The sequence below is a fragment of the Dama dama genome, chromosome 1 (genome assembly GCF_033118175.1).
Source record: "Dama dama isolate Ldn47 chromosome 1, ASM3311817v1, whole genome shotgun sequence".
In the NCBI taxonomy this organism is placed as follows: domain Eukaryota; kingdom Metazoa; phylum Chordata; class Mammalia; order Artiodactyla; family Cervidae; genus Dama; species Dama dama.
The window spans coordinates 16,891,146-16,904,029 of record NC_083681.1 but is presented as its reverse complement, the minus strand read 5'-3'; the positions used below and the strand labels follow the sequence as shown (position 1 = coordinate 16,904,029).

Here is a 12,884-nt window from a genome sequence, read left to right as displayed (position 1 = left end):
AGGCTTCCAGAGAGTGACTCAGCACCCACTGCTGATTTAACCTACACTCTGGAAATAGGCCTCTGAGGCCAAGAGTTGGACTTTCAACGGGGTGTGAGCCTGGAGGAAATTTCAGGATGACGTGAGAGCCCTTCCTTGTGACAAAGTCAGAAGGTTGTAACTGAATGACTTTGCTATACACCTGAAACTAACTCAGCTTTGTAAATCAGATATATTTCAATTCCAAAAAATAAAAAAGATAAGCCTCTATTTCACTTGAGTTTCTATTAGTTACTTTCTAAAAAAGTATTTTATTTATCTGGCTGTTCTGGGTCTTAAGTTGCAGCATGCAGGCTCTAGTTCCTTGACCAGGGATTAAACCTGGACCCCTTGCTTTGGGAGCACTAGTGTTACCACTGGACCACCGGGGAAGTCCCTAGTGGGTTTTGAATCCTAGTAACCAAGCAAAACCAATCAATCCCTGTTGAGGCCATACTTATAACCCAAGGTAAACTCTGAAGGGTTGAGAGGGTGCTCAGCCACATCTGACTCTTTGTGACCCTGTGGTAGCCTGCCAGGCTCCCCTGTCCATGGGGTTATTCCTGCAGGGGTACTTGAGTAGGTCGCCATTTCCTTCTCCAGAGGATCTTCTTGGCCCAGGGATCAAACCCACATCTTCTGAGTCTCCTGCACTAGCAGGTGGCTTCTTCACCACTAGCGCCACCTAGGAAGCCCTCTGAAGGAATTGCTGCTGCTGCCAAGTCCCTTCAGTTGTGTCCGACTCTGTGCGACCCCATAGACGTCAGCCCACCAGGCTCCGCCGTCCCTGGGATTCTCCAGGCCAGAACACTGGAGTGGGTTGCCATTTCCTTTTCCAATGCATGAAAGGAAAAGTGAAAGTGAAGTTGCTCAGTCGTGTTTGACTGTTACCGACCCCATGGACTGCAGCCCACCAGGCTCCTCTGTCCGTGGGATTTTCCAGTCGAGAGTACCAGAGTGGGTTGCCATTGTCTTCTCCACTGAAGGAATTGGGAACCTCTTAATTCAAAACTGTAGGAGAAGGAAATGGCAACCCACTCCAGTACTCCTGCCTGGAGAATCCCATGGACAAAGGAGCCTGGTGGGCTACAGTCCATGGGGTCGCAAAGAGTTGGACACGAATGAGTGGCTAACACACACACACACACACACGCACATTTTTATGATAGAACAAACAACAGGCATTCAAACTTTTCAGCAGCCCATGCTATATGCTAGAAGAGGCAGGTAGAAAGAGAACATGGATGAAATCCCTACCATATATCTGCCAGGTGCTTAACCTTAAATTGATTCCCATCAAATCCCCTTACTCATCACCCTGGTTACTGCTGTTACATAGGTGAGAAATGTCAGAAGGGCTATTTCACACAAAGAGAAAGTCATGCATAGCAGTTAAGAGGTGGTGGTGGCGGTTTAGTTGCCAAGTTGTGTCAAACTCTTGCAACCCCAAGGACTGTAGCCTGCCAGGCTCCTCTGTCCATGGGATTCTCCAGGCAAGAACACTGGAATGGGTTGCCATTTCCTTCTCCAAGCAGTTAAGAGGATGGGTTGCAAATAGACACGGCAAGGTTTGAATCTTGGCCTTATTCTCTTAAGGATTTATTACTTGGCTTGTTTTTAAATTTCTCTTAGAAACTTCAATTTCCTTGTTTATAAAACACAGAAAATAATGACACCTGTCTTACAGGGAGCAGTGTTGATTACATGCATATAGCACAAGTACATTTGGTGAAATGTTAGCTAGTTCCCTTTAGTGGAACCCGAGGTGACAGAGCTGGGCTTCTCATTCACATCCACCCTGCTTCCAAGTCCGGGCTCTTGGCAGGATTAGACGGTTTCCTCAGCCACACCTACGCAAGATGTGCTGCAAGGAGAACTTTAGGCATTTTTGCAAGGAAGGCTGTTACTGGCTTTATAAATCTGAGAACTGAAACTGTACCATTTTTATGTGTCCTTGATCTATGACCAGTTACATAATGTCTCACATTGGAAAACATTAGGAAAATGGATTAAAAAAATCATTGAAATTAGTTTTACTCTGATTCTTCCTGAACCTATTGGGTTCCAATAGGTTATCTGAAGTAAGTGGATCTCAGAGTAAGGGTGCACCTAAATTGAGCCCTTGAGTATGAGTTATAAGCCTTTTATATACTAAAAAGTTTTATGATTAATTGCTACTTCTTTTCCTCAAGACTTTACCCATAATCCCAAGAACTACTTTTGGACATCTAAATAATGCTTCTCACTTCTGTACGCACATTTTCACGTAGTTTTAGACACTCACATGTGTCCCACCATGTATTAATGCTGATCCAATCACTGAGCCTGAATTTCCTTTCCTTAGCTTTGAATAACCCAGTGTTTCCTTCCTATGTAAATATTGCTATGAAGAAAATTGAAAATGACAGTGAAGGCACTTTAGAAATTGGAAGTTGTAGACAAAAACATTTCAGTATTATAAAAGGTTTTTAAAAAACACTAATCAAGGGACTTTCCTGGTGGTTCAGTGGCTAAGACTCCATTTCCAATCCTGGGGGCCCAGGTTTGATCCCCGATCAGGGAACCAGATCCAACTAGGACCCAGCACAGCCAAATTAAAAAAAAAAAAAAAAGAGTACACTTGTCAAGGTATTCAGTCGTCAACATAAATTGCTCAGTTGGGAGAAAAACCAAAAACACAGGGCATAAACTTGGTCAAGACCTGGGCGGTAATTCCAGTTCTCCTCTGGACTCAGGTTAACCCGTGTCCAAGCTTCCACTGGGATCCTAGAGGAGTTTAAATAAACAGCCAGTGATAAATAACAAGTTGTTTTTGCTTTCAAGGTTTTACCTTTAACCCTACCAAGTTTAACATCATTTACAATAGAGGAATCCTATGAATGGGTCTCTACCTGTAGAAGATTCAATTTCCAGTCTCCCATTTTCTAATAAAATGACAACCATAAAAATCCTAGCCAAGGTTTAGGGAAACTTCATTTCCCATCTGTGTAAATGCTCCTATTTCCCGTATCCATATCGTGTTTCCAAAGGTTTTATTTCATATATTGTTTGATGTTAAACTCTCCCAGGCTTTGCATCTAGTGTCACTGTGCAAACTCTCACTCAAGGGAAACATGGCAGCCGGGTATCCAGAACACAGGTGAATGCCACTCCTGGGCACACTTAAGAAGCTCTTGTCTGGGGCTGAGAGAAAAGAAAGGGGCAACCCCAAAGTGAGACATACCCCATGCTCCCTCACACACGCACTCGGGGAGCTTTCCGCTCAACAACACTTCTCTCTGTGTTTGGACCAACACAGTGGTCCAAAATGGAATCCCTTTAATCTTTCATCACACTTTTCAAAAGATACAGGAGACATGAATTAACTGACTTGAGATATGATGAGAAAAAGCTAACATGCAAAGAAATACAACACACAGAAGAAAATATGCAATGTTTTATTAGCTGCATACATTTCAACAAACAAGTTGGGGACACAGATTTGGCTATTTAGATTATTAAAAATATTTATTATAAGCAGGTTTCTTTTCCCATATTTAAGAGAAAACACATGACTGGAAATATTGAGATGGAAACTGGGTTAAACCAATTCCCAAGTCCTTACCAAGTAATTAATCAATAAAGGAAAAGATACTTTGGAACTAAAAACTAGGGAAGCCTATACACAATTTAGACACGGGTGGGGAGGGAAAAATAAATCAAAATGAAGTCAGATCATTTACATGTTATAGCCTTCAATTCAGCACATAAAACTGTACTATTTAATGTATTTCTCCATGAACTTTTTGTGAAATTCAGATCGAAGCGTATCATTTACAAATCTTTTGTCTTTCTTCTGATCATCTACACCTTTTGCACAGTTCTTGAAGACAACATCATCATCCCACCTGAAAGAAAAAATAATAGAACAATCTTACAACACCTGTACCAAGAGATAAAAACATCAGGTGAACTGCAAAGCTTCCTCATGCTCAACACACATGTCGTTTGATGCTGCAATTATACCCAAAAGAATAAGTAATTTTTAAGAGGTGGTTGGCTTGCTTTTTCGTAACAGGAAGGGTAATCCCTATTTTAGAATATATACAATATTCTCATTATTTCTCCAGTATAAGAAACTTTGAGTTAAAAAAGCAGAAACTGCATATTTAATGTTTTCAGGTCAAAAACAAAGCGGCGGCACCTGGTACTACCCTGATTAGTATGGACAGGTCTCAAGGATAACTGGGCAAGTCACTATAGTTACATGACGTGGTTTTAAGGATTTTATATATACTCTTACCATTTAACAATTTAGGACAAAAGAAGAAACTATTAGGGTATAATAATTAAGGCTCATATGTTGGCCCACATCTACATTAACCACAAAGAAAGAGCAGCTGAAGAGCTTAGGGCAGGACTCCGGTTAAGATTCTCTTGGCTGGCTTTCATAATGTATAAATTGAAAAACAGCAACAACAAAAAAAACAGGCAGCCCGGGATGGGCTTAAATACATGTTTTAGAGAAAATAAAGACTATTATTTCAAAATATCACCTAGCATATAAAACATAAACTCATATATGCAATATATGGGTTCTCACAAACATGTATCAAATGAAAGCCTATACAATGTGTGTTTGTGTGTGGATGTATGCATGTCAGAGGAAACTGAATGTGGAAAATCAGCAAAGAACATGGGCATCTTTGAAAAGGGTTGTAAGTCATCACTGGTGCAGTGCAGAGAAATGTGAAAAGCTGAGCAGAGCTAGGTCAAATGTGATCTGCACATTAAAGACATGTTTCAACCTCCAAACATTCCTATCTGCACCAAACAAGGTAGAACCACCATATAGTTTAATACAATAAAAAAACTACACATACAACTTTATTTTATATATAATCTGTACTGTATACATATACATGAAATCTCCAACTTATTTACTGTACAATACCTTCTTTTAACTTTGAAGTTGGCCTGAGGCTGGGATGGGCCAGTGAGATTAAGAAGAGGGTTTCCACTCAGAATGTTTTCCATACGAATCCTTTCTTCTTCAGCCTTTTGTTCTTGTTCCTATCAATGGATATGGGAAGATTCATAAGTAAAAGATTCATTTACTTATATTAACTCTGGCATCAATCTTATTATCATAACTCATATTTTAAAAGACTGTTAGGATTTTTAGGGAGAGATGGGATAAGCATCAAGATAGTACTTTTTGTTTTTAAAGATATACCAAAAAAGTCTCATTTACTCAAATAATTTGGCACTTTCGTTATAAATAGTTCAAGTTTGTTAGCATTCATTAGTCTCCTTCTGACTTTGAAATTCTTGAGTTGCATATTTAAACATATTTTTTCTTGAATTACATACAAAGTTACATAATTGCTTAGAGTATATCAGTAAACATTCTAATCATTTAAGAACATGTTAAACATTAAAAAGACATTTAGCAAAACAATTTATCTCAATTTCTAAAGAAGGGTCAATATAGCCGATTATAAATCATCTTTTGACTCAGTAACAATGTAAACTTGCATCTCTAGGACTGGTGACAAGTTATTATTACCAAGAACAATTTCCTATTATTTCCTTTAGAGTTATTGGTTGATTGCCACACACAGCACTGGGGAAAAAGGTGCCACTCTTTCCATACTCCAGTACCAGGTACAGTGTTTCATGACCATGGGTATACAGGATGGACAGCCTGTGGTTTACTCCAATCCAAACCATCTTGTTTTGTAAACAAATTTTACTGGTACAGTCTCATTCATTTATTTATGATTCCTATGGCTGCTTACCCTACAATCAGCTGAGTTGAAAAGTTGTGACAGAGGCTATGTGGTCTGCAAGCCTAATATAGTTACTATCTAGTCCTTTATAGAAAGTTTCCCAGTTCCTAACATAGGCTGACTGGTTTGAAAATGTTTTGAAACACCTCAAAAGCCAGCCACTAGAAAGCAAGATAGGGAAACAGGTACAAAACTGTCATCTGACTCCAAAATACACCAACACATATTTGTACAAAGAAATCAGATGCATCTTGCAAAATTGCCAAGAACTTCTGTCTAAAATGCTTATGCTCCTTAAATAAATGTTTATGCTCCAAATGCATTTAATTGTCTCTTTCTGTATCCACAGCTGTTAGGAAGGCCACAAGAATTTGGAATAGAAAAACTGCCCTCTTGTGGTGCATAGGCATAGGAATGGTCTTATAGTTCTATTGGAGTTTTGCTATCCTATGCCAAATTTTGACACGAATTGTATCTTTAATGTTTTTACTCTTCCAATCTGAATTCTGTCTTCAAAGCCTATCCCCAATTCTACCTATTTTCTCAATTCTTCCCTGGCCCTTCTGACCCACATGAGTTCTACCTCCCTAGGTTCCAAGCAAAGCCTACATCAGTCTTTTTCCTTTTTCTAAACGAACAATTCTTGGTTCAAATAAAATCTTACAAAGAAGCCCACTTAAAAAATTTTTTTGCTTTATTCCGGTTGAAAGTGGAGGCAGATAGATTTACTTGAGGGTCTCACAGTGTGTCTAATTCAACATGTTCCAAACAGAACTCATCATTTCTTTCCTCTGCACTGAAGCATGCCATCCTTCCACGTTCCCTGAATTACTGTACGGCGCTCACACAGACCCAGGAGCTGCCACAGCTAATCTGTCACTTTTCTTTGGTCAACTTTATCTCCCTGATAGTTAACATCTCTCAAATTCAACTCCGAGCATGTAAGACTCTCCTAACAGGATATGAGGATTATTGAAACAGCCCTCTAATCAGTTCTTTCTTGCATCCTCCACACTTTGGCCAGAGTAATCTTTCTAAAATGCACCCTCAACCCTACCATCTCCTGCTGAAATTGACTAGTTCTGCATATCCTTTAGAACAGAGTTCAAACAGAGTTCAAACCATTTGCATTGATCTACAAATGGTCAGTGCACTCACTCACTCTTGACTCCTAAGTTTTATCTCTTATTGTTACTACTGTGGGTAATTATGTAATAAATGTACATACTATGGATCCTATTTAATTTATCTGTCTTTGAGTTAGACATTCTTTCCTTCCAAATAGAGAGACTGTGGGGACTCAGAAACTAGGTTACATAAAATTTATTGACAGACGGCCTCAGCAAGTGCCTGGAAAGAAGACTGGGGCAGAAGACAAGGACAGAGGTAAAGATGGTTTCATTATATCTGTGGGTTCTTCCTAGGTAATGACTACATCTAGTCATCTTTTATTCTTCTGACACTTAATAGACATTGACTAAATGTCTGTTGAACAAATAAATGAGTGAAGAACAATTTAATGACTAGGCCTAAAGCATGTTTAAACCATTTCAAAAGAATTTCTAACCTAACTAGGAGACTTAGGATGTCACAGAAATTACCAGATTTACAGACCTACAGGTGCTATAACATCTAGACCTGGCAAGGATGATTTCTAATATAAGGTGCTACTACTGCTACTGCTGAGTCGTGTCCGACTCTGTACAACCCCATAGACGTCAGCCCACCAGGCTCCCCCGTCCCTGGGATTCTCCACGCAAAAACACTGCAGTGGGTTGCCATTTCCTTTTCTAATGCATGAAAGTGAAAAGTGAAAGTGAAGTCGCTCAGTCGTGTCCAGTGTCCGAGCGACCCCATGGACTGCAGCCTACCAGGCTCTTCCATCCATGGGATTTTAGAGGCAAGAGTACTGGAGTGGGGTGCCACTGCTTTCTACGAAGGTGCTACTACTTGAATTAAACAACATTTCTGCTATAATTTATGTGAGAAGATGTAAAAACATTTAATATGCTGGTTTTACCTTCCTGGCCTGCTCTTCAGCTCTTTCTTTTTTAATTTTTTCCAGCTCTGCAAGAAGAGCTGCAGTGTCGTCATCATCACTCTCCTCTTCAAAATCTTCATCTTCATCTTCCTCCTAAAAAAGAATGGTGATGGCAAAGGAGGGTAGACACAAAATAGGCATAAGTCATTTTTTTTCCATAAAAATGGCACTTATCAAATCTTTGGAGCAGGATTAATTTTCCCAGTGGGAAAGATAAATGTAGCTAAATAAAATTAGATCAGCAACCAAACAAAAAGTGAAATAAAACCTCACAAGTAGCTTATGACTACTTACTAAAATGTACCTTAAAATGTATTTTAGACATTATAGCAGCTAATAGTATCTTTCAAATTTACATGATCAAATAAGGATTTACACATGAAAATAACTGTAAAACTGGAGAAGGAACACTTTACACTGATACACACTAACTACATACTTTGACCCTGAGGGTCAAAACACTTTAATACTGCTCAAAACAACTAGGAAGTCTAAGAATAATTGGAAGTACAGAACAGGGTGCTAAATTCTCAGAGTAAAATAATTTCAAATGAATAATCATTAAATCTCACTTAAAACTGAGTTTCTTATACTGAATTACTATGTTAATTTTTAATTTAGTCTATCAATTCTAGAATTACTACCATATATGCTTAATTAGATGCTACCCTTTAAGACTTTTCTCTGTATGTAGAAAACCACAAATTTAGTGGGTCTGTGGGGTTCCACTAAATTTGAATGTTAATGAAAGTGCCAATCCTTAAAAACCTTCCACTTAGATCACATGCCTCCCTAAACACAGAGGGAGCCATTATGCCCACTGAACGCGTGGAAGAGGCAACACTGGTTGAGAATAGGGAAAGGTCCCTACGTTCACTGGAGGGGATGCTACTGATGAAGAGCCCAGTCTGAAGAGGCAGAGCTATCCATTTCCATGGTTTAACACAGGGAATTATTTTTTAGGGAAGCACACCTTTCTGGCTCTCTAGAGATCAAACTTGAAATCTGATTAACAAGATAATGCTTTTTTTGTTTTAAAATAAACTGAAGTCAGAGCTGTAACTGAATAATAGTAAGTAAATACAAATTGCTTCTTAAAGCTAAAAAAGTAAATTAAAAAGTATTTCAGATAAATGGTAAGTAAATTACTACATGCAGATGAGAGGAAGAAGTAAAACATACATCTGTTAGGGGGTCATCTGCATCAAGGTTGGCAGCAGGAATCTGGTCCAATCGGGGCTTCTTTGACACTGAAGAGGAGGTTGTATGTTCTGGGAGAAAACAAACATTAGTTAGCTCACTGAATCAAATCCTGCATTTCCGGTAACATTTTAGGGACTTGTGGGCACAGAGAGCTTAGATCTTAAACCTGACAGTAGGGATTATAACAACAGGGGCAGGCAAATAAGTCTTAGACAAATACTTGCTGAATGAGTTAACAAAAGTACTGATTTTAGTATGGGAACTGTGGCCTCAGGAAATTTAGGATATAGTTTTACACATGCTAAAAATAAAAATGGAAGAACTTCATAGACAGAAACCATGGGGACTTAAAAAGTCTGGCTGCTGTAAGTAGTCAAAAACTCCTTAATCTGAATTGAAAGAATGGTTGCTAAATATACCCTAGTTCTAATAAGAAGCATAAAAAGATGAAATTGGTATCAATTTCACTGTCATCTCTAATCCAACCCAATGTAATCTAATCCAATCAATCCAATCCAATCTAATCTTTCAAGTAACTGCTACAGCTCTTACCCAATTTTAAAAGCAAACAAACAAAAATAATAATCTATTCCTATTACTACATGAAAGAAAAACTATTTGTCAACATAATGTCATGAGAGAAATGTCTAAGGGAGTGTTGGTACCTCGGGTTGGCCGATCTCTGTTTTTTTCTCTTGCAGCAGCTCGCTCTCTCTCTTCCAACTCTCTCCGGAAGTCACGGTTTCGAACCTCTTCAGGGGCATCCTGAGTGGTCTGTCTAAAGTAGAAACAGAACAAGGCAAAGTTACTTCTAAAAAACAAATGGCTGTAATAATAGAAGACAATTCAAGAAACACAACTTTATCCTGAGTCCCTAAAGCATAAAATTCCACTAGGGGAATCAACAAGATCATTAGTCTAATCTGAAGGTTACTAAGAGGCATCCTGTGATGTCAATAACCTCAAACTAAATCAACACACTTTCCCACAGTAAGGCAGCAGGCTGATCAAAACGCCTTCACTTGTCGTCGTCAGTATGCTAACTCAGGGCTTGTTACAGCAACACTTTTAACCTCATACTGATTAGTATTGATAGTGCTTACTCCTCCTGACAGAATGTGTTACTAGTCATTGTTCAATCTACATATAGAAATTCCTGGTAAACTGGAATTTCTGCTTAAGGAATATCTGGTAGCACTTTCAAATCATGGAGCATAATTTTGGTGTCAGAAACACTACTACATTCTACCCCTATGAAAATAGATAACTTGAGTGATAATAACCCAAACACGCTATCTCATGACCATATCATTTAACAGATTTGGTCTTGCTTGTGAAACAAGAAAAAAATAAAAGGCTTCATTACCTATATTTTATCTTTGTATGAGAGGGGAGGTCTCTGCTTGAATACTGCTTTGAGAGCTGGCTCAAATCACCCTCACCTTTTCCTCTTCCACCTCTTGCAGGTTCAAAAGTTGGCCGAGCTGCTGTTGTCATCTTTTATGCTTTGAAGAAAAACAGTGCCAAGTTATTTTAACAAACTCTCATTTTGAAAAGCATTAATCAATATCCATCCTTGTGAAATAACTGCCCTAGCTCATTCCCTCAAACATCTGTGACCCCTGGCAAGTCACCAAGTTTAAGTTTCTGTCATCTGCGGAATGGGGATATTCCTCATAAAATTATTATATCAGGAGATTTGACACATCAAAACCCTTGTAAAATAGAGTACAGTCACGTCTGAGTTTTAAACATCTCCACTCAACCTCATGCCACCAGACTCCTTACCCCCATTTCATCTAAGCCTCACACAGAACAGGTGAGCAACCACAAAAACATCTTTAAAAAAAAAATCACTGACACAGTTACTGAGTGTTCTAGAAAAAAGTGTGCTAAACTTCAAAGACAGTTACATAGGGCAAATATCTCCAACAATCTTTTGTTGATCAAATTTCCTCCAGCAGCAGCCAACATAATATAAATCAGATCTTTTGCAAGTTACTATTTATGAAATGCTGGAAACACAAGAGCCCACCCTCAAAGAACTCTGATAACCAAAACTTAGGGACCCGTTTGTGGTTACTGAAACATCCTCAAGCGTCAGAAAAGCAAGTGTCAGGGGGAAACGATATACTTCTCTAGATTTTCCGGAAAAAAAGGGGGGCGGGGGGAGAGGGATGTATCCAGAGAGACAGAAACAGGGTTGCAGGCCGCAGGGGAGCACCGCCGCCTCCCCCAACAGAGAATCATCCCTGGGGCGGGGAGTTCACCTCCAGGCTATCACAGGGAACCCGCTGACTCTTCTCCCCTATCCCAGGGGGCGAGGGGCGGCCCTCTGCAGAGCCGCCTTGGCGCTGCGCTCTCGGCGACCGGCCCGGAGACCACGGACACGCTCGCTAGGGGCCAAGCGCCACCGCTTGCCTGCAGCTCCGCCGCCGCCTCCGCCCGTACAGGCTCTCTGACTCCGCCCCCAGCTGCCCCTTCCGGCCCCACCTACAGCCCGCTCTCCCTGTCGGCAGCTACGGGGCCTCTGCGGCCTAAACCGGGTTAGCTGACTCCGCCCCCAGCTGCCCCTTCCGGCCCCGCCCACATGCCGCTTTCCCCGTCCAGCCTCTCTGGGGCCTGCTCGGCCCGCACTGGATTCTCTGCCTCCGCCCGCAACTGCCCCTTTCCGGCCCCACCCACACTCGACTATCCTCGTCTGGAGCTCTGGCGCCTCCACCGCCCGCACCGGTTTCTCTGCCTCCGCCGCCAACTGCCCCTTACGGCCCAACCCGCAGTCCGCTTTCGTCTTGCCGCTCACTTTGGCCGAGCTCCGACGCCGCTGCCTCCGGAGATCATACAGACGCCATCATGACTCTGCTCCCAGAAACCTCTGCACCCGCGGCCAAAAAAAAAAAAAGCCCAAGACCCGGAAGCAAACCCCGAACTCTTCTGCCGCCCTTCGCAGGCGGAGGCAAGGACCAATCAGCGGAGACCAAGGTGGAAATTGAAGTGACGACGCAAGGGGCGGGGCTGAAACTGTCCAGGGGGCGGGCATTTGAAATCCGTCGTTTGGAGTAGACTGTGAACGTCGGTTTGTACCTTCGAGAGCCAGTTAATGTCTCTTCCGTCTTTTCCTTTCCCGACTCCCTCCCAGATTCCTTCATTCCGGTACTGCGTGAACGGAGAGCCGCGGGTAGCCGACACCAAACACCCGGCTAGCGAGAGAGCATAGAAAAGGATTACACCAAACTGTTTAAAATCCAACGGCTCCTGCTTCCTTTCTCCTGATCTAGACCCAACAAGCCTAGAGAGTTGGGCTACGGAAAGTAGTATTTGCATTTAATTGGATATGAAGAAAGAACAAATATGTACGGGGGCAACCACGATCTTTATAAAGGTACCATTCCTGCAAAAATATTAGTCTTCACAACGAAGGTTGTATTCGTAACGTTCGTTAAAATTTTTACTTTTAAAAAAAGCCTAAGTTCTAGTGGGAGGGGAGGTGTCACTGTTTAGATTTATTTATATACTAACCGACATTGAACGTTTAGGACGGTGGGCCAAACTGCCAGGAGCCCTAGATGCAGTTAGTATTGTAAGATGGCTACTCATGCGTTAGGTGAAGTTTTCATAAGGTAACAACAGGAAAATAAAGAAATCACGTATCGTCCTAACTCCTTCCCCCACCAAAAGCCCCCTGGGAGCGTGGATTTTGTTTGCCTTTCTAGTTCAACTTGGTATCTAATCACATAATCATTGGCCACAGTAGATGCTCAGTAGATATTTGTTAAACAAATGAAAATTCAACTCCCCCAACTTAGTTTCAAATGTAAAGAGCTCATAATATCGAACAGAAAAAAGCTTCC

At 41.0% G+C, this 12,884-nt stretch overlaps 2 protein-coding genes across 7 annotated transcripts in view; one reads left to right on the top strand and one right to left on the bottom strand.

The window, feature by feature from the left end:
- Nucleotides 1–3,440: 3,440 nt before the first annotated feature.
- CWC15 (CWC15 spliceosome associated protein homolog) lies at nucleotides 3,441–11,980 on the bottom strand. 3 transcript variants are annotated; one of them, XM_061143872.1, is made up of 7 exons: nucleotides 11,837–11,980; nucleotides 10,400–10,538; nucleotides 9,699–9,811; nucleotides 9,013–9,101; nucleotides 7,810–7,923; nucleotides 4,952–5,070; nucleotides 3,441–3,905 (listed from the first exon to the last, which is right to left on the bottom strand). In XM_061143872.1, the coding sequence occupies exons 2-7, from the start codon at nucleotides 10,528–10,530 to the stop codon at nucleotides 3,776–3,778; spliced, it is 696 nt and encodes a 231-aa protein (XP_060999855.1). In that variant the 5' UTR covers nucleotides 10,531–10,538; nucleotides 11,837–11,980; the 3' UTR covers nucleotides 3,441–3,775. The 3 variants fall into 3 exon arrangements, with proteins under 3 accessions (XP_060999855.1, XP_060999864.1, XP_060999872.1); XM_061143881.1 differs by having other exon boundaries at nucleotides 11,765–11,903; XM_061143889.1 differs by lacking the exon at nucleotides 11,837–11,980 and adding an exon at nucleotides 11,304–11,445.
- LOC133057382 (lysine-specific demethylase 4D-like) overlaps nucleotides 11,878–12,884 on the top strand; it is a 28,689-nt gene continuing 27,682 nt past the window's right edge. For 2 of the 4 annotated variants that reach the window (XM_061143839.1, XM_061143856.1), the window contains exon 1: nucleotides 12,042–12,415. The gene's annotated coding sequence lies outside the window, so the exon portion shown is untranslated. Of the gene's footprint in view, nucleotides 12,016–12,041; nucleotides 12,416–12,884 lie in introns of those variants that run through there. The other 2 variants (XM_061143848.1, XR_009693015.1) reach the window with 2 other exon arrangements.